Source organism: Mya arenaria, chromosome 10 (assembly GCF_026914265.1).
Source record: "Mya arenaria isolate MELC-2E11 chromosome 10, ASM2691426v1".
NCBI lineage: Eukaryota > Metazoa > Mollusca > Bivalvia > Myida > Myidae > Mya > Mya arenaria.
The window spans coordinates 70,359,800-70,381,849 of NC_069131.1; the positions used below are offsets into that span (position 1 = coordinate 70,359,800).

Below are 22,050 nucleotides of genomic sequence, written 5' to 3' on the forward strand. Positions count from 1 at the left end.
ATCCTACAATTTATTTATTTTTTATCATGCGTGAATAAATACAGATTGCGGAAGAATATACAAGCACCTGAAGGATCAATGGACACGGTCGACTGCAATGCAATGAAGCAGAAAAATAGCCGATAAGCTGACAAAGTGACCTCGTAACCTAAACACAAGTGTGCATGTGTATTCTTAGTGACACGTGCCACCAATACACACCGAAATAATGCATTTTGCCTTTGATATTTTGCCCCAAATGAAGATAGATTGCATCATCTAGTGTGACATACATTGCGTTAGCTATGACGCATCACTTTTCCAATCACGTGACAAAGAAAATGGCGTAGACAGTGCAGTAACGAAATTCCTTAGCTAAACATGTGAGGATTAAAATTTAACGTTCTTTAAGGATGTTGGAGGTGTTAAATCGTTACTCTTTTGCTCGAAAGTAAGCTTAAAATCCCTGCAGAATGGAAAACGATCCAGAGCAGCAAATGGCTGCATTGGAGGAAGAAAAGGATCCAACCAGTGGTAATTTTTGTTTGTTTTCCACTATACCTTTATAGAAACTGACTCATAACATTGTTTTTGTAACTTTAACATGTTGATGTTTTTGGTTATTTTTCTGTTGCAATTTGTTTGAGACTATTATTGCAGGTTGATAATAAAATCCTTCATTTGCAATCGCATTTAAGTATATTTTTGAACCATGAACAATGTAATTTATTATTCCCCAAATTCACTTATTTCCTAGTCATTGTCTGTTCAGACTACATCTCCATGTCTGATAGCTGTTTGCAGGAAAATTTTATCATATGCAAAGTATTTTCCAATAAACTATAAACTCCTGAGAATTTGAGTCTTTTTCACCACATGGGCAGAGTGCATTGTTATGCCACACCCCTATATGGTCAGGCCCCTCCCCTCTCATCAATTATCAAAAGGGCAAACATATTCCCAGGGTTGAAAATAATGATTGGGTTACTTAAATTAGTACTAAGTCACAAAAATAATATTTTTGTACTTTTTTTCTTAATTTTTATTTCATCATTATATGTAAGCCTGGGAATAATTGATAGGGGTTTGGGGTGTGGCCATAGAAGTGTTGCATGACAACACAATCTGCCTCAGTGTTCTTCAGTATATAATATTCATAAACTTATGCAGTACAAAAAGTAAATGAAATACATAAAGACACGTGAACTAAATCTGGACATTAATCCCAACAGGTTTATTGCCAGAAGGGAACATATACCTTCACATATTCTAATTAAAATTTATATGACAACTTAAAGGCCTAGTTTAACCTGTGCATCTTCTGCTAATTGCACTGATATCACTGTAGAGGCCAATTTCCTGTTTATTTATTTATTGGCACAGGGCCATTTAGGGTCCATATCGATATAAAACCTCCAAATCTGATAAGACAATTAGGCATCTAGATAAAGATCAATACACAGACTTGTGTACAATACACAGGTTGTGGGGGGGGGGGGGGGTCATTTATAGGATAAAACTAAAAACTAGGCCTTTAAATGTAAAAGCATGTTGGTGTTCTGTTCACAACATCCATTTTTGGCGTTAATATTTTGTCAGACCAAAACGATGCTGGACAATTCTGTGCGTCATACTTTGCCTTTACAATGGACAGTGTTAATTTAATAGGCTATTTCGGACTGTTTAAACATGTTTTTGCATACACTGTGTTAGATTGGAATTTAAAGACCCCCGGCAAAATGCTTAAACGAGAGAAGTAGGGAAATGGCAACTTGCTAAATTAATGGTGTAGAACAATTTACAAAAGACTTACTGAGCAGATTTATTTAAAATTTATCATATAAAAAATTATGTTCTTCAATATATGAGCCTTCACTGCATCCAGGAATCTTGATGTCTGCTACAACATTTGAATTTCCCTCAAGGTGATTGGCAGGCACTTAATTGGCTGATATGTTACACTATCAGTGTTTCTGTTGTATGACTCATAAATAAAGACACTGCAATTAATTAAAAAGATGCAAATCTGAGTTGTGTGAACATCATATAAGTACTGGATGCAATGATCTGTGCACTCTCTTGTAAGTTGATAGAAACCCTCCCCCACACCAAATTCGCTTAATTGCCTTCCGACTGGTATTTCACTGAAACAAATAAATAAAACATTCAGTACAATTCTGTGTCCTTCAATGATGCTAGATTTGTGATGCTATGAATACTGGTAGAGCTTTTTTGTACATTATACAGCAGAGGCGGAATAAAGGCTTCTTTCCCATTTAAAAAGGTTTTGATAACATGCAGTTCTCCTTAAATTTGGTATTATTAAAACCTTTTCCCCTGGAACGATTTCATACTCCCTACCGGCCCCTACCCCATTACTTAGGCCCGTCCCAAGAGCCTTAGAAAAAATGTTTGGATAACAAAATATAGGCTTAAAAGAAAAAAGAATATTTCAGGAAGCTGATGTTGACCAATAGAGGATAAATATTTATTATAAATGTGATTATCTTGTTAGGATTCTGATAATTATATCAGGTTTTTATAGATTTATGAAAATACTTCATAGTTTGATTACAATACATGTACACATGTACTTTTTTACACAATTATCAGTACATCTAAATATAGCTATTACAGATATAATATATATCCCCTAGTATCACAACTTGCTGAGTGAGGTAGTTTTTGCTCATAATGACATCAATGCTAAAGCCATATGTTACATCTACAGCGATTGGCCTAGCTTTTTGTTAAGTAATCTGAATGGTAACCACATCTATAAAAAGATAGATATATTTTTGTTGTTTATCTTTTTGTAATATCTGATGTAATATTAATCAATATTTCTTCTTCTTAAAATTGTGAAATTGTCGAACAAATATTGAAGATGAATACCAAATTATTGGAAATACATAATGAATGCCTTATTTCTCGTTTAAATATCAAATCACTAGCTCTTCAAACATGTTAACTGAATCTGAATGAATCTTTAATATTCCTTCTAGGTCTTAAATGGTGTGAGTGTTGCATTATTTATATTGAGCTTAATTTGCACTGGCATTGGGATATAAACCTGACTTCATGTATTGATTTGGCCTACAAGAAAACTTTGACCCTAGAAATAGTAGAATGAGAGGCATATTTCCAGACCATAGTCCAATACACTAAAACTTTTCTCTTTGTCCAAATAAGTTATTGTCAAAGCCTATACTTTCACCAAGGTCGAGTTGGAAAAGGAAAATTCCTGTTGGGAAAAATGGATCATAATATCAATATGATCATTGCTTTGTTAAATTACTTCATTGTTTTCAGAAGCTTTTACATGTGACCATGTAGAAGCTGTTATATAGTCTTATTAAGCATTTTATACCCAAAAACTATTCAGAAATTCACAAGTCTCAAACCATATATAATAATTATTGTAACATCTATTTACAGCTTTCATCATTAGGAAATCTGTTTTGCAATGAGGCACAAAATTAACCGCATCTTTTGGGCAATATAAACACAATTCATTTAAGGAGTGAAAAGTAAATGTCAGTAGCAAATTACACTCAAGGTCATAATCTCTGATCATGATAAGTTAAGAGCACCTAAACATTGCGGGATTTACTGCACTACAGTATTCAAATGTTACAGCTTGGTCATGTTTATTTATAGCCCTTATTTTAGGGCGTTAAAATACCTTTTAGTACAGAAAGGTGGTTTGACTACTTGACAGGTGTTTAAGAGTTAAATATTGTTTAATCAGTAAATAGTTGTCAAATGATTAAGATAATATGATGGACATTTTAGGAATTGATACCTAGACATGGAGTCATTCGCTTAATGGAACACAGATAAAACTTAAAACCATTGAAAATGTCCTCTGATGAAGGTTTGGTATTGTGTTTTTGTTTAACCAATGTGCAGTACACTTTACATGCATTTGATATACCCATTTGTATGTAGTCACGATTTTCCACAATTGATGATTTTAAAATGTTTTAAAAGCAGATTTTAAAGGGTATTTTGATACATAAAGATTGGAGACGGGAATGGTTAATACTTGTTATGTTTGGATATAATTAAAATAAGAACATGCATTATAGCTAAGCAATGAGGTTGATCAATCTGTCGTCCATCAACTTAAAACTCCCAATCTATTTAAAGAGGTGCTGGAAGGAATTGATATAAAAAGACATATTTAAAGTATAGGTTATTGTTTATTTTAGGATCTAGTATGAACATTAATTATTCAAGTCTGGCGCAGCCAGACAAACAATTAATTTTCTGCATCAGACTGTGATTAATATTCATATAGACCTCCAAGGAAATAATAATGTATAAATGACTGGAAGTATTTGTTACTGACATGTCCATGCCTTATTGACCTATAGTCTTTTTCGTCTTTGCTTCTATAACACTGAAAATGTGTCGTCATAAGAAATGGTATATGAAGCAATATGAATATATATGTATTTGTATATTGTCTATTGTCTAATTGTCTTTTACATGATTCTTTTATCCTTTTACGAAAATCACTCATGCGCGCCCTACAGCATTGTGAAATATTTACATTTCCCATTTCATTTAAAGCGTCTGGTTGAATGATTCTCATTACTCACGCAAATAATTAGGCGAACTGTAAAGTTACACCTTCATTGTGAATGACCAATATGTTGGGGTTTTCTAAGTATATTGCAAATGAAACATCCATCAATATGAAAATTAAACATCATATAATTCGAAAAATACTATCACCTGATTGGTTAAAAAATGATTTCAGCCATAAGGAGTAATTAATGTATAACCAATCAATTGACACGGCATTAGAGAGATACTTAGATTTTCAGTAATCATTTCCTCTATATTTGCACAAATTAACTCATCTCTTACAATCATATAACATCAGTTGTTAAATAGCAATAACAGAGCTTTTAAGTTGTTTATTATCTTATTTTATTACTTCTTAATGTTTATGTTAACAAAGGCATGATCTTAGTGTTATTTTACACTTGTTGGTAGTTAATTATTTGGTTACCGTTTTTCACCTAAAATTACCCACTACATGGCACTGGTCAGGTAAAATACGCTTGGAACAAACTAGGTACATTCAGAAGGAACAGTTTATTTATTTGAAAGCATTTTTTTATGAATGAAACATAAAATCCCCTACATTTATTTCAATTTCAGTATTTCATTAACAAGCCTTCAAGGAAGTTTAATAGGCTGTAGATTTTTGTGCGAGTGTCTGTACTAGAATGGTATGAAAAATATTTAAATATATCTTCTGACTGAAGGACGTTGGCAATTAAGTAATGTAGGAAGTTTAATTTAAAAAATTAATTGAAAAATACAAGGTAATTAATCAATGTCGTGTCCTTTGTCTGATGAACTTAAAGGAGAGATATGTTTACATATTTTACATATTATGGGCAACGCTAGTGCTTGTGTTCTCTTAAAATAAATCTGAATTTAATCTTTTGTTGCGAATTTCCCTCTTACAAGTTTATACTAATTGCTATTCTTGATCAGCTATTTAATTTTTTGGATTTTTTTAACCTCTGTTCGATTTTTTTTTGGAAATTTAACAGATTAAGGGAAAACACAAAATCATGCCAATATAGCTGATATAACACCAGGTAGCAAAAATACATGTTTTGACTTATTTATGTGCTACTGTTGTATCTGAACTGGTCTTGTAAAGATACTGTTTGTTTTTTAATGAAATACATTGCTTTTATATTCAGCCAACTGTGTTAACTGAATTTGGAAAATGTTATGAATTTTATGGAAATTGGACACTTTCTCAAAAGGGAAAACAGCCTGTAGAAATAATATTTTCACCAAGCAAGAGCTCTCACTGGCTATTATTAATAGGTGCAAGTAATGGTGCGTTTGTGCGACTGCTGATTAGTAATTACTAGTCTAGAATAAATTTAGTAACGATAGGTAGGTCTGATATATATGTTTTAGAGCATTGTCAAATTCTAACCACATTTTCTCAATTTACAGGTTCAGACAGTCTCGGGTCGTCAATGAACACGAGTGATTTCAGGCGGGTACGAGCCCCGAACAAGAAAAAGTATGACGAAGAGAAAGAAGAACTGCTTAAAGAAATTGCCAATAAAGACGCTGAGATGGTAAGGATGGGAAGGGGTCGGGCGAAAGAAGTTTAGGGTTGGGCCATGGGATAAGGACGTGCTGTTTTAGTTAGAAAGTTATCTATTTGTTACACAATCGAAAGTAATATTCTGTTTTTTAAAGGAGACTGTTAAATATTTACCTTCTTTCAATTGAAAATTGAATTATCAATTAGAACTAAAAAGGAGTTTTAACTTTAGAATTTAGGTTTTTAACTTTTAAGCTGTTTCTAAACGAACATGCCATTCAAGTGCTTGCCATTTGAACATTTGAATAGGCCCTGCTATATATAAAACCTTAAATTTGAGCAGGCCAGGGAAGCATTTTACAGGTTCAGGGCTTGTGCTTATTTTTAACCTCTGTTTAAGAAGTAGAATCCTTAATGGTAACTTTTATTAGAAGTATATTAACATATAATATATTTGTATAAATGTCAAGTTTTCAAATGTTTATATATATTTGTTTGGAAAATTTTGACAAATTTTAATAGTTGATCAGCTTAATTTGTCATATTTATAAGTCAATTACCAGTATTATTTTTGTTTCAGAAATCTTTAGCTGCCATCTCCCCTGAACAGCATGCAAGCCAACTGCGAGACCTCCGCGATGAGCGAGAGGCGTCCGTCAACAAACGGAAGAAAATCGATACTGACCTACGACTGCTTAACCAGGAAATCACCAAAAAGGTTTGTTTATCTTTACATAAAGTAGGGCGATGTATAGGGCCAGCAGTTTTACAAGGGGAGATAATTGTTGGATAAATTTTATTAAGAATTTGTGTTTTTTCAAATTGCAATGTTAGGTGAACAAAAATTGCATAACAGAGCAGCCAGGGTCGATAAATAGCTCATTGAGCTAATTTTTATGCCCCGAAGGTGGGCATATTAAAATCGCACCGTCCGTCCGTCCGTCCGTCCGGCTCTGTAACTTCCCCTTGTATGGACAGATTTTAAAATAACTTGCCACATGTGTTCCACATACCAAGACGACGTGTGGCGTGCAAGACTTGAAGTCCCTACCTCAAAGGTCAAGGTCACACTTAGTGTTTATTCACAATGGAGTGCTGCATATAAGGACATAGAATATAGGTTGTCGTGTCCGGGCTGTAACTTTCCCTTGTATGGACGGATTTTAAAATAACTTGCCACATGTGTTCCACATACCAAGACGACGTGTCGCGTGCAAGACCCGTGTCCCTACCTCAAAGGTCAAGGTCACACTTAGTGTTTATTCACAATGGAGTGCTGCATATAAGGACATAGAGTATAGGTTGTCGTGTCCAGGCTGTAACTTTCCCTTGTATGGACAGATTTTTAAATAACTTGCCAAATGTGTTCCACATACCAAGACGACATGTCGCGTGCAAGACCCGTGTCCCTGCCTCAAAGTCAAGGTCACACATAGTGTTTATTCACAATTGAGTGCTGCATATAATGACACAGAGTATAGGTTGTGGTGTCGGGGCTGTAACTTTCCCATGTATGGACAGATTTTAAAATAACTTGCCACATGTGAACCACATACCAAGACGACATGTCGTGTGCAAGACCCATGTCCTTACCTCTAAGGTGAAAGATACACTAAGTGTTTATTCACAAGGGAATTCTGAATATAAGGACATAACAGTGTAGGTTGTCAAGTATGGGTGGTATTTTTTTATGTTCAGAGGCAATTTAAAATAACTTGCCATATGTATTTGACACGTAAAGGCAAGATCAACTTTTCATGTACTGACCTTGTTCGTAGGTCAATGTCACATTCGGGGGCATTCGTCACATACTGTGACAGCTCTTGTTCTTGTTTAATAGCATATACCATATTGTAAATTAAGATTCTCGTATCTTGTTGAGAAAATACATTGGTACTTTATGGTTACAAAATAATGAGGCCAAAATGCAAACTAGGAAGAGTTTCGACGTAGTAATCATTATTGATCAGTTTTGAACTCATATTGATGGTAGTAAAATCTTGGTTGGTCCGATATATCCCAACTGTAAAAACTCTTATCCCAACACTAAATACCGCTTTAAATTCTGATATCCCAACACTTAAACATGATCTACTTTATTAACTTAAATATCAACACTAAAAACTACTTTAAAATCTGATATCCCAACACTAAAAACTACTTTAAAATCTGATATCCCAACACTAAAAACTACTTTAAAATCTGATATCCCAACACTAAAAACTACTTTAATATCCCAACACTAAAGACTACTTTAAAATCTGATATCCCAACACTAAAAGCTACTTTAAAATCTGATATCCCAACACTCAAAATTACTTTGAAATCTGATATCCTAACACTAAAAACCACTTCAAATTCTCATTTTCTGATTCTAATACTACATCAAAATATTTTCAGATGGGCCAGCTCTCACGGACAGAGTCAAACCTGCATTATAAGAATGAACAGAGGATAGATGACACAATCCGAAAACTTGAGCTACAGCTTAACAAACAGAACTTCCGCCTTTCAGAAGAGAGGAGAGTTGTTGGCGAAATTGACAAGCTGAAACGATCGAAAAAGGTCTTAGAGTAAGTATGATCCCTGTGAAATATTAAACATTGTTCGCATAATTTGTTTAGTTTATACTGATTTCTTTGAGCTCCATTGTGATGAAAGCTGGTAACATAATAAGAATCAAGCTCAAGTCCATTTCCTGGGAGAAACCAGTACCTGTTATCCATTTTGAGTGGATTTTAAAAAGTTCCCTAGAAGGGGATCGCACCATCAATTTCTTGTTGGAGAGGGCACCTTTACCACAAGATCATTTTTATTCTTTTTTGGAATTTGTTGGAGTTTTTATCAGTGTAAAACAAAGAAATATATATATATATATATACTAATTTGTAAGTATTACATTGTGTTTAGAGTAAGACAACTTTTTGTTAGCACTTTCTGGCTAAGTATAAAACAACAAACAAACAAAAATGATTCCAATGTCATGAGGTCACTTATTTACTGAATATATTGAACATCAAATAACAGCTCACCTTTTCGAATAAAACTAGAAGTAATAGAGGATAATTATTTGTTTTAGTATAAGATTAATGAGATCGCAATAAATTTCACCAAGTGAGCACCAAAAGCTATATTTCACGAGTGGTGTAGCCACGAGTAAAATATTTACTTTGTTGTTCACGAGGTGAAATATATTGCAATTGAGCCATGACCAGCCGTTTGCCCCAGTTACAGTAGAGTTTTGATCCTTGATTTGGCAAAAACTGTATTTGCAATGTTCGCTCCCTAAATGTGGTTTAACATACAACAAGTTTTCACCTGTTACCACCAAACTTCCTAAAACAGCAATGAAGTGCTATTCATGAATAGGTTTGTTGAATAAAATGTTTGAAAACAAGTTTTAGCCTTTGTCCAAAACAACGCTGTTTTCCCCCTTCAAAGGCCCGCGCCACCCTTCCCTTAAAAGAGAACAAAAACACTGAGATGGTAAATAATAACTGACATGTCATTTGTTTCATATCAGAGAGTACCTGATCCAGAAGAGGGAAGTGGATAAACTTAGAGACAGCCAGCGACGAATTCGCTCAGAAAAAGACGTAAGATTTTTATTGATACAACATGTAAGAAATGAAAATGGTAATTATTTGTGCAAACATGGTTATAAGTATTTCATTTTTATTAGCAATAAGGGGCATTTCATCAAGAATTTTAAGAAAAGATTTTTCAACAGTTGTAAAATGCATTGTTATAAAGCCTTCCTAGGCCTGAAAACCTGGCAGTGTTTGGCATTCATAAAGATGATGATTGCTCTGTTTTAGCACCTGTATCGGGTTATCACAGGCCTGAACAAACGTGATGAAGAACTGAGAAGGTCGAGTCATGACCGGAAAGCCAAATACGAGACACTTAAGAAAGGTTAGTACTTACGTATTTCATGTATGGCGATGTTGCCAAGTTATATATGTTTGCAGGGGCTAAACATTGACAGAGAACAATATTAATTTAATTAATAATGTTTAAGTAACATTAACACTGCTGTTAAAAATGTTAATCCAATGATCCTCTTCAGTCATGGTAATACTTTTTGTTGAACAAGCCCAAGTTCTAACACAAGTGCTTAGCATCAATTTTGTTTAACAAATGCTTGGCCTTCTTTTGATCACAACTTCAGTTAGGCATTCACTGGAACTTGTATGAAATGTGAAATATATTTGTTGGTAGCAATGTATTGAAATATATCTATCATTCCCTGATGATTATCAAATTTTACGATTTATAATTGTACTCATAGAGATATTAGGCACGGGGGGAAATGGTGAGAAAAATCTGTTTAAATCTGATATCATTTTGAAATATAAATTTCATGATCTTTCTGAAATCAGCAATGTCAAACAATCAATAAGAGTATATAAATAGTATATAGATTTAAAAATTTGAATAATATTTTGTTTTGAACATAAACGCATACCATCTACAGTAAAATTGGTTATTTGTAACCATTTTCTAGCAGTTTCTAACCTTGTGCAATGTAATCTATTTTCAAGAGTTAGACCAACTTCACGAGAGCAAACGTCAGCTGTTTGCCGAATACAAGCAGTGTGAATCAGAATACCATTATGAACTGAAACAGAGAAAGTCGCGTAAACGTAACGAGAGTTTCCGACGCCAAGAAGAGGCTCGTAAAGCAAAGGAAGAGGCGTGGCAAAAAGAAAGGTGAGATATGGGTATTTAAATTTTACGCTTGCTTAACATGTGTTTAATTTCTTTGCAAATTGGTCAGGATACAAATTTATAACCTAGAAAAGTTTCATTCTTAGTATGTTTGCCTATGATGAAATGAAGGTGTCATCTATTAAAAAAGAAAATGAAATTATGAATACTATACAATCAAGCTTTTAAATTTATATGAATTAGTATAAACTGAACTAAAAATTTTCCGATTGTTTGGAATGCGTGACAATATGAAGGAAATAGTGACAAAACTTGAAATTCATGAAACAGAAGTAAGCTGGGTCTTAACACTAGGTATTCGAACATTTCGAAAAACACTTTATTCATAACAAATATTGACCAAAAATATAATTTTGATAACAAGAATTAATTTTCATATTGTATCCAATGTAGTTGACAAACAGTTTTCTGATATTTAATTGTTGCGCAGTCATTTTGTGAATAACATTAGAATGCGTTTTAACTTGCAGATTGGAGTTTGAGTGTCAGCGACAACCATACGAAGACGAGATCAACCTGTGTAACACCCTGATTGCCTACACACAGAGATTCTCCTCCGATCGTGAGGACGTTGCCGTGCTCCCTAGCCCACGAGAGGAAAACCCGCACCCACCTCTCTGTGCAAGTAAGACCTTTTCAAAATCATGGAATTGTTGCTTGTTAAGATGTTATAATAGTTGTTTTTGTTTCTAATTGTTTGTCAGTCATTCACTTATGATAAATAAGCATTTAGTGTTTATGCGAAACACTGAAGTTATTCCTATTTTGATGCATTTATGCATTTAAATTTTGCAAAATGAAAAAACAAACAGACCATACATGACATGTTGATACCTTCTTCAGGCAGCTCATTTGGCCCTGCGGACAGCCTTGATGACGGCAAGCTGATTCTACTGAAGAAGTCCGAGGACCCCGAGGTTGTCTACAGTGTAGCTAATAAGCCCCGCCGACACAGCAAGAAGGGCAGAAAACTCTCCACTGTGAGTGTTTGACTTGTAACATGTATTGGCATTAATCTTCTTCATCATATTGTTTAATCTAAAGGATGGATATCAAGCCTCACTGACAGTAAAAGGGCGGCAAACTCGAGGCTGTAAAGACCCAAATTGAAAATTGTACAAATTTTTGGTTATCTTACGTGCAATACATTGGACTAATAAGCACTGCCTTTAAAGCAATACAGGTAGAAAACTTGTAGTGTAATATTTTAAAAGGACAGCTTTATTTAGATACAGATTGATGAGTGGTATAAAGTTTATTTGTTTTTTTGTTTCTTTTCTAAGTGAAGCTTTGTGTTTGTGTTACTATCATGCAAAAACAAATGCTTTTGGCATAACGCTATAATGATGCATAATTTTAACTTAAAACTTACTAGTGTAATTAGTTATATTTACCATGTGTTTAGTTTTTCAGATGATGTTGATGTTAACTTGTGACATAAAACATATTTATTGTTGGAATATTCTGCCATCAAGCACGACTTAAGCAGTTCAAATTTATTGCTTCACATGCTCTGCAGTAACCATATGTTTTGTATTACAGACAAAACCACTCGCCCACACCCCACAGATCCTTGCCCAATTTTCCTCCCTCAAGATGGAGGCCCCAGTCAATGTTGCTCGCATTCCCGCCACGCTGGAACAGCTCCAGATTAAAAAGGTGAGACTTGTGTCCAATGTAGCAGGAAGTGAATCAGTGTACCACTTTGAATGTGAACCCAACATTCACAGAGTAGCACTTCCATACACTGAGTCACACTTACATACACAGAGTATCACTTGCACACGAAGAGCATACTAGGATAATTTTTGTGTTTCTTGTAAAGTATGGCAGGCACATACGGAATACTCTGTCCGGCATCGGAGTCACACTTGGTGAATGACATGGTGTAGAGTCTTCAGACTTGGTACGCTCACAGTGGTCGAAATAAGCACAAGCCCGCAAGCCCTGCACTGGTAAAATGTCTTTCGGGCTTGCTCAAATTTTGAATTTTATATAGCAAAGCTTGTTCAAAAATTTGATGCCAAGCAATAGTATAAGAATTCGGGCTTGTTAATCCAAAAGTCTAATTTCGATGACTGCGCTCTTTGGTTATGGTAAGTAGATCAGATCACCAATACTGAATATGGGGTCAATTGCCAAGGTAACATATACTAGAAAAATATTGGCAGTTTACAATCAATTACTTTTTCATGACTTGTTGTAGGGTCTTCAAACTTGGTATGCACATTGTCCATTGTCATCTTTATAGATGAATCCCATTGATTTTAAGGTCAATGGTCAAGGTTAATGGTGACCTTGACTAGGAAAATTATGGGTGCTCCCAATATGGGTCACACCTCTAGTGGAAAATATAGTGGATATAATACACCATTGTTAATGATGGTATCTAAGAGGGTGAGAGAGGTCTAGTGTTAAAGATGTCTGCCTTTCATCCTAAAGGTTGCCAGTGTGACCTTAACGGGTATCTCTCATAGCCCCTCAAAACAGATACCACATATTATTAAACAGACTTGAGACTGATTCATATCAGCTTTGAGCTGTCTTCACAATCAAGCTACTATAAACTTATGATGTTATCTTTAACATTTGATTTTACAGCAATACTTTGAGGAGCAAGCTTCCCAGATGCCCAGGCCATTGCTAGGAAACCTGAGTGGGTCTTTCAGTAGTTCGGGGAGTTTTTCTGGCTCCTTCTCTGGCAGTCTTGACTCTCCTATGAGGGAACGCTCGACCACCTGGGGGATATTTGAGGTTTGTTGTAGTGACAATGGATGTTTTTTGTATTTTTGTCTCTTAAACTAAAAAAATATTTATAAAGTGGTTTGTTAGTTAAGAAATCCAATGATGTTTTAAGTGTGTTAATATTATTACTAACAAAAATATTGACAAATAATTGAACAATATTCAACGGTAAAGTGGGTGGATAATTGATTTTTCAGCCATATATTTTTTGAAAATAAAATCCCATTGAATGATGACAGCCAGGTCAATTTTTGACGAGTTGACTAAACTGCCTTGGCAGTGACCATTATTTCAGTTTTTAGTTGATATTTAATGAAACCAAGTAAGAAATTAGACTAGCAACGTGATTCAAGGTGCTGCAAGCAATAACAATAGTTCATCGATTTCCTCTTTCAAGCAATTCTTATTAAATAAAAGACTAATTTTCCAATCTTCATTCTAGGTACCGCCAGCTATTACTGAAACCCAGACATCGAGTGAAGCGGGAGAGAGTGGTTTCCACGACATGTCCCGCCAAGCTAGCAAGACAGAGAGCTCCGAGAGTGCCACGGACAGTGCTCAGTGTGATCAGGTATCATCTGAAACATGAAACATATTCTTTGAGGAATAAATCATCCTTGAAGGAAAAGCAATGTTATCCAGTATCTTATTTGAGACTGAGGGCTATTTCATTTTAACATATAACCCCCGGGTGGAAGGCACTTTTAAAACATACCACCCCCCTACAGAAGCAAATTTACCCTTTCGGGGTCCAAATTAGCGAAAAAAAGCACCCACCCATACACTATTTAAATAATTGTTCATATCAAGGATTTGCTTATATATGATGAAATATAGATATCTGTGTAAGTGGTTAATTAAGCAGTACATATATATCATTTTTTTAACACGTTTTTAAAATGAAAGTGCTTCGAGATATTTTTGTGGAGTTTAAATACATGCTTACTTATACAGTGGTCGAAATTAACACAAGCCGAAAGCCCTGCACTGGTAAAATGTCTTCCGGGCTTGCTCAAATTCTGAATTTTATATAGCAGGGCTTGTTCAAAAATTTGATGCCATCTAAAGTATATGAATTCGGGCTTGTTCATCCAAAAGCCTAATTTCAATGATTGCTTATATGTACAGGTAGTTTGCTTATCACAGATTGTTTATGTTCTCATTTGAATTCACAGGCCTTGGAGGAAATCATCAAGCAATCAGCGGAGTACCAGGGCAGCGAGACATCACGCTCCTCAAGTGATACAATCACACCTGACGAACAGACTGACGAACAGGATAGGCAGTCCAGTTGCCATAGCGACAGCAATGGGAGTCATGACATTGCATCTCCCAAGTCTGACAGTTGCCATGGTAACACTGAAAACATTGACAACACAGACAATCCAGTGCAACCTGATAACCACAGTAGGAATTTGTCCCGCCCTGTGTTTGAGGAATCTGCTCGTAAAAGCCTTAGTTTACCTTTATCGGAGGACATAAGAAAGGGAGGTAATTTGAGTGTAGATATACCTAAAACTTCAGTGTGCTTGGATTTGAGCTCAAAAATTGTGAATTATGACAAAGACTTTCCCACGTTATTAGGGAATGAAAAAGCACCTAGTGATACTGAACACTGTGATTCTCTTGTTACTCCGAGTACTACGGACAGTGGTTACGTCAGTAGTTCAAACTCTGTGTGGTTGAATATAGGTAGTGGTGAGTCGGAAAACACAACAGGTAGTATGTCCCAAACTAACAGACCAAGTGACCATACCGTTAGTGCCTCAGATGTTAGTGTTAGTGATCCTCAGTCAGTATTCCTGGAGAAAGAGTCAGTGAAGGGGATAGAGGGGTCTTTAGGAGGACCAACTTTAGATTTGTCCGAAAAAGATCAGCTGAAAGACCTTCAAGGTTGTTTGGATTCCATGCATTTGATAGACCATAAAACCAGTCCAAAAGCAACCAGTCTGAGTTTAGAATGTGAAGATGAAGCCGTGGTGAGAGACTTTGAAGAAACAGAGGACGTGGTCACACATTTGTGATGAAAATTGTGTATTTTTATTAGTTGTTTGACAGAGAACCTTTGAAAGGGGGGAAATGAGGGTTTCATCAAAAGTTTTGATGTACAGAGTTTAGGTGTATGGATAGAACTGATGTTGTGAAAAGAGAAAACAAATTTCTTATATATACAGTAGTGGTCAATGTTAGCACGAGCTTGCAAGCCCTTCACTGGTAAAATGCTTTCTGGACTAGCTGAAACTCTGGGTTTTATAACACAGGGCTTATTATGAATGTTGATGCCATGAGCTAGTGTCAGAATTAGGTCTTGTTCAACCAAAGTCTGATTTCGATGTCTGTATACATATTAAACACAACAAATGCCAAGGGTTGTAGAGAGTGGTCCAGTGGTTAAGGTGTCTGCATCTTCGCCATACAGGTTGTGGTTTGAGCCTCACCAGTACTGGTTTCTACCAAGGGAACAGACCCAAGGAGATTCATATCAGTATTCAAATTAAAAGAAAAGTTTCTGTGGTTTTAACATTAAAGTATACATTTTCAATAAAGTCAATAAAAAAATAAGTATTTCAGAAATAATCAAGTAATAACACCGTATGACGAGTGAGATTCTTAATTTAGGAAAATGATTTAAGTTAGGAAATTACTTAAGATGTTTTATGAATATCGCCACAGGTCTCAGGTGAGTACATGTATATATATGTTATACATGAAACTAGCCTTTCAGTTATTGAGGACACAAAATTAATTTTGTTACTTTAAAAACTTTCGATAGTTTGCATATTGTTCGACAGACAGAGAAAGGACCTTTTTCTTTGGCCCTTGAATGTGTACAAATGATAATTTTTTATGAAACCCTGGTTTTCACATTTCTGTAATTCGTTGTGTGTAATTTTCAGATAATATTATCAGAGTATTTTTATACCTTTTGGAGTTGTTGTCATTTTGTCATGTGTTCATAGAGTGTTTTATTCAGTGATCATGGCTTACAATTGTAAAGGGATTTTGCTATATATTCAAATTCATATTTTTGTATGGATGAGCTTTTGTTTAAAATGGTTGATTGATGTAAATGAGTTGTTTTATTTTTTTACTGAAAAAAAAGGAAAATGATGTTAAGTTTTAATGGCATCTTGAATTGATATTCAGCACTTATTTTAGTTTCTATGTATTCTGTTGAATATATTTCATTACTGATATTTCAGATTATATGTGTAAATGCTTATCCAGTAGCATTACTTTAAATAGAAAAATGAAAAAAACTAAAATAATGCTTATATTATGTAAAAATAAATGTTATGTTTTATTTCAAGTGTGATGTACAGTTGTGCTTGTTTGAACATTTTTATAATAAATAGTGGATATTTGTTGAATTTTTGCTGTGAGATCAAAATTTATTTCACAAAGTGTTCAAAGAAAACAATATTTCCACAAGTTGCAAAGCATTGAGCTAAAATATAATTTTCTGTGATCAGGAGTAAAATAAAATTTGATCTTGCTTCTAAATTTGAACAATTTTCTTCTTTTTTTTTGCTAAATTTAAGATGGTTGTCAAGATAATTGGCATTTTGTGAGAATCTTAATGTCATTTAGGTGCTGTCATTTAAAAAAGATTCTTTCAACATGGTGAACGCTATGTTTTCACAGGAACCCAAAATCTATAAGAGCAGTAAAAATAACATGATATTTACCAAAAAGCATTAAAAAATATTAAATATTTATTGATTTAAAATATAATATTTCCGACCTTCCATTGTCAATGGTTTGTCTCATGATTTTATTGTGAATTAAATGGCAATTTTAATCAAGCATACTCAAGTCAAGAGTTTAGGGCAATTTAATTAAGGGCATTTTAGTTGTGTTGATTTGAACTTATAATTTATTGGTAAAAAGTGAATTGTGGCATTTTTAAATTATCTGTCTTTTGAAGAACAAAAAATTGGAGTTTCTTTCATAGCCTTGAAAGAATTGCTATATTTTTTAAATATTTTTATTTTACACAATGGAAAGGTTTTGACTTCAATCACAATGAAATGTCTATTATGATATTCACATTTTAAACACAGTACAAAACATATCACTGACAATACAAGTATGTGTCACAAGGCCCATAACTCTTGCAGTAATATTAGCATATTAAGTACCCTTTTAATAACTGAGAAAAACATGACGTGTATTGGTACCTAATTGCTATTGCTTTGTTGGTACCTTAGAGCATGTTGATTTATGCCTTCAAACTTTAAAGATTATTGTACAAAAGGCCTGCAGCCAATACACAAACACGAGCATACATATATATATAATACAATTTATACAAACATGATAGATAGCACTAGTGTCAGGATTTGGCCTTGTTCATCCAAGTCTTAATCTTGATGCCTTGAGGTACTCTATTACATAAGGAGAAGCAGCTGTTTTTATTTTATTTTGATAGTTAATTTAACATATTTCTTAACCAATTATATTATAAGCATTTCCTTTTTACAAAGAAAAAGAGTCAAGGTATTTTGATAGCCTCGGGGTCATTGTTCTTGTACATAATCTTCTGTCAATTTGCTCATAGTTCCAGTAATACAATCATGGATATGGAATAGGCCACCTCGTATGATAATAAGGTTAAATTTGATCACGTCTATCACTTAGAGAAATGCATACATGTATGTTCTAGTGTGTTGTGTAATTATTTTACCTCAGTTGCACAAATGACAAACATGTTATAATCCTTTAAAGGGACTTATTTTATGTAGTCAACTATGTTTTTTAACCTTAAGTGAAAAAAAAAAATTACATACTTTTTTTTTACTTTTTGTTTTGAATTTATGGAACAAATACCAAAAAAAACTAACAGATACACATTTAAACGAGTTATGTTTCAATAGCATTACACAATTGCCAAAAGAACTATAATTTGGGCTATTGATGATGTTTTATCATTGTTACAAGCATTCTGTTCCCATTTCACACGGAATTATTGTTTTCGATTATATATTTATCATATATGGAATGACCATATAAAACGTGAACAAGTTCTTTTAGATTTGAAAAATAGATGACAGATAGGTTGTAGCTTTGTTGTAGAAACTAAAAGGATGGCATTTAAAACTTTTTTTTTAACCAATTTGATACAATGGCGTTTGATTGTTCAAGAATAAATGGGCAATTACGACGTGCTATGCTGCTTTTTTATTCATATTTTAATATTTATCTTAGGTTGCATGTTGTGCTAGCAAAGGTTAAGTTATAAATGTATTTAAGTAAAAACCTATTTATTTGCCAAATTGGGTGTTTTGGATTACTATGTTAAGTATGTTGTTAAGTTAAACAATTTGTTGCTATGTTAAGTTTATGTGTTTGTTACTGTTTAAATTTTCATTTTTGTGTTGCTTATGATAACAAGGCAGACACAGGAATTACTTGGTCTAGCGATGGTCCCACACTTCTGTTTCCCAGCCAGTACTTTTAGAAGACTTAGCCCTAATATCACAAAAACACTCGAGTCAAATCTCAACTCATTTTACCACATGAAAGCATAGTATGATTTAAAATCTTGCATGTTTTTATACTTTTTGAAAACGTATTTTCTCATGTAATAGACTTGAGTAATTGTACTCAAATGCATTTTTGGATGTAGAATATTGTTCCCGTAAAATCCTGACCAAAGTCATAAATCAACATTTTACATGATAGAATGCCTTTTCAAAGGTGTAAAATCATATGTTACTTTTATAACTTTTGATGCTATGTGGTAAAATGAGTTGAGACTGAGATTGAGATTTGAATTTTTTTGTGATATTGGGGCTGGGTGTGGAGTCTTCAAACTTGGAATACACATTGGTCATGGTCAGAAGATGACAAGTCAATAGGTCAAGGTGACCTTAATTAAAAAATATGGGCACTCCTGACTGGAAACACATCCTATTTGCTTCCTCTAGTTTGTAGTTTCAATCTTAAATCAGTTTAACAATCACTTAAGATATAAATTTTGTTTACAATTTTCTTGAACCATTTGTTGAATTCTGTGTCTATTTTAATTCATTGCTTACTGACTTGTGTTAGTGTCCATTGTAGATTTTACTGTTGCTGGGAAGATTTGCTGAAAAAATCTCCATATTTATTCAATTATGAGTGTTATTTGTATAGGTCCGATTTATTACTGTGTAATTTGTATGTACCTGTATCACTTAAATCAATGTAGGAAAGAATTTCACAATGTTATCCGAGCAACTTGTGCTGACTTCTTGTTGAATTTATATATACTGTACAATTATTCAGAATCATTTTCACATCTGCAGTTATTGGTAAATACATGTATGTTAAAGAGAAAAAATAGCAATATTATATTGAGTATTTCTTTTAAAAAAAAAGCGTTTTATTATCAAATGTTTTCTGTGTAATTTGTTAAGATTTGTGTATATATGCATGTTTTATGGTTAAGAGTTATTCCATGAATTCTATTTGTTTTTCATAAAAAATGAGATGTCATAATGAATTCATTATAAAAGATTTCATTAAAATTTCAAAGTTTGCGAAATACTTAATGTGCAGAAATCATTTCTTGTTGCCAATGTATTATGTTATGTTTTTTGCGTGATTTATGAATTGTACATGTGCAGGATTATTTATTTGAAAATATGTAATAAAAAAAGAAAAAGTCTTAAAATGACAAAGAGAATATTTCTATATTTTAAAATTGAATGATGCGTTGATTTAAGTGTTGACATGGTAATATTGTTCCATTTGTGAATTACCTTCAACTTATAACACTTACTCAGGGTTAAAGATAGTACTTATTTTCAAACTGTGAGGTATGAGATCACAGCTGCTCGACACACATCACCAGTATCAATACCCCTACAGTTAAATTGTGGTGGTGGTGGTGTGCGTCTAGCAGGTGTGTTAGATGTCTTGCTTTCAGAACATGACAACTAGGTTAATAATGTCATTATAGCATCCATGCAAAGGAAAAAGGTACATAGTGCAGATTGTTCAGAATTTTGTTAAAGTTAATGATATTGTTTACACCATTGTTAGCTTTCAAATCATCACTGCTCTGGAACTTCCATGGACTCATTGTAATTTGCAGTATTTCTAAAAAGTTTTGAGACAACTATTTCATTTGTTGGCCTACTTAAATAAGTTGAATTAGGAACATATCATATAATATAATTCACCTTAAAAAGCGAACAACAATGCTGTAAGCCATGTTGTCACCTTAACAAAGTTCTGAACAATCAGCTGAATAATGGGTTGTGTAAAAAAGGTTCTACTTAAACTCAGTTATAAGGTCATGACAGCACATAGCTAGCACAACTTTGCCTGTTTTGTTGGCTCGTTTGCTGTTATTGTTTTTAAAGAAATAAAGTTAAGATATTGTCGTAGATTTGGTGGTATCATCATCCTAGTGGTCATTGTTGGGTTCGTATTGCAACTACTTAAACCTTGACCGTAACTCTAAACCCATTCTCTAAAACCCATACTCTAATGAAATCTGACACAAATGTTGCTAGACTCAATACACATATGTATAGCAAGGCCCACTACTCGGCATTTAATAATTGTAGAGTTATGCCCCTTGTTGACCAAAAAACAATGACAGATGAGTGTTCGCTCCATGGTGTTCTTTATAACTTGTGTGTATTTTCCTGGGTAAAATGTTAATAATGATGTTCATGTACTTTCTATCCATTGTAAAGCACTCAAAAGATATTTCTTCTGTTAATGGAAGAAATGCGTATATAAATTGTTAAAGAAATTAACACTGCCCACAAAATACTGTCTTGTGTTTGTTTGCAGTGTCAGTATTAGTTTGTTTATTATTGTGTATATTCATTTTGGATAATTATTAGTTTCTTAGTGTAAGATAGAAACATATTTCACTGAATGATCACCAAAAGCTATATTTCACAGCTGGTGTTGGTGAAATATATTGTGATCTTGCACTGAAACCAGCAATTTTTTTTAATTATATGCCTAAAATGGATATAAAATGACAGTTTAATGTAGTTTTGTTAGAAGACTGCTCCAAATTGTTATTCCAGAAATGATGTTGATCAGATTGTTCCAGCCTTATTCACTCAGATATGAAAATATCAAATTGTTTCACTATTTCAAACACTGAAATATCATTTTTATTTCAATAATTAGTCCATGGAAAGCATATAATAAATAGGAATGACTCGTCTTAAAAATATTTTTTTATAAAACACTATTACATTGCCAATATCGACTAGTCGTATCAAGGCTAACACACACATATATGCTGTATAGTATGAAGAGTTGAATTATACATCTTTACCCTTACGGCTTCGGTGAAGCCAGCACACAATCACTGTTCAAATCCATTATCTGTATGCTGGTCATATCACCTTGTACAGTGATTGTGACCCATGAAATAAAACTATCATCATATGGCTGTGTTCTTGTTATATCTTTATTTGTAGTCATTCAAAGTAGTGACTCTGCCATAAGAATACCAAACCATTGATTTGCCAATAGAATACAAA

General features: G+C 33.7%; 1 protein-coding gene across 2 annotated transcripts; it reads left to right on the forward strand.

The window, feature by feature from the left end:
• Window positions 1-120: 120 nt before the first annotated feature.
• LOC128205845 (uncharacterized) lies at window positions 121-21,955 on the forward strand. 2 transcript variants are annotated; one of them, XM_052907854.1, is made up of 13 exons: window positions 121-513; window positions 5,977-6,104; window positions 6,654-6,791; window positions 8,474-8,646; window positions 9,597-9,669; window positions 9,892-9,988; window positions 10,618-10,786; window positions 11,275-11,429; window positions 11,648-11,784; window positions 12,347-12,463; window positions 13,406-13,558; window positions 13,992-14,120; window positions 14,725-21,955. In XM_052907854.1, the coding sequence occupies exons 1-13, from the start codon at window positions 453-455 to the stop codon at window positions 15,571-15,573; spliced, it is 2,379 nt and encodes a 792-aa protein (XP_052763814.1). In that variant the 5' UTR covers window positions 121-452; the 3' UTR covers window positions 15,574-21,955. The 2 variants fall into 2 exon arrangements, with proteins under 2 accessions (XP_052763814.1, XP_052763815.1); XM_052907855.1 differs by lacking the exon at window positions 121-513 and adding an exon at window positions 5,238-5,321.
• The last annotated feature ends 95 nt before the right edge of the window (window positions 21,956-22,050 follow it).

Bases quoted from the DNA above. Each gene is read 5' to 3' on its own strand.
- LOC128205845 (XM_052907854.1), top strand. From the start codon at position 453: ATGGAAAACGATCCAGAGCAGCAAATGGCTGCATTGGAGGAAGAAAAG. The intron at 9,670-9,891 runs GTAAGATTTTTA...GCTCTGTTTTAG, and splicing joins GAATTCGCTCAGAAAAAGAC to CACCTGTATCGGGTTATCAC. The intron at 9,989-10,617 runs GTTAGTACTTAC...TCTATTTTCAAG, and splicing joins ATACGAGACACTTAAGAAAG to AGTTAGACCAACTTCACGAG.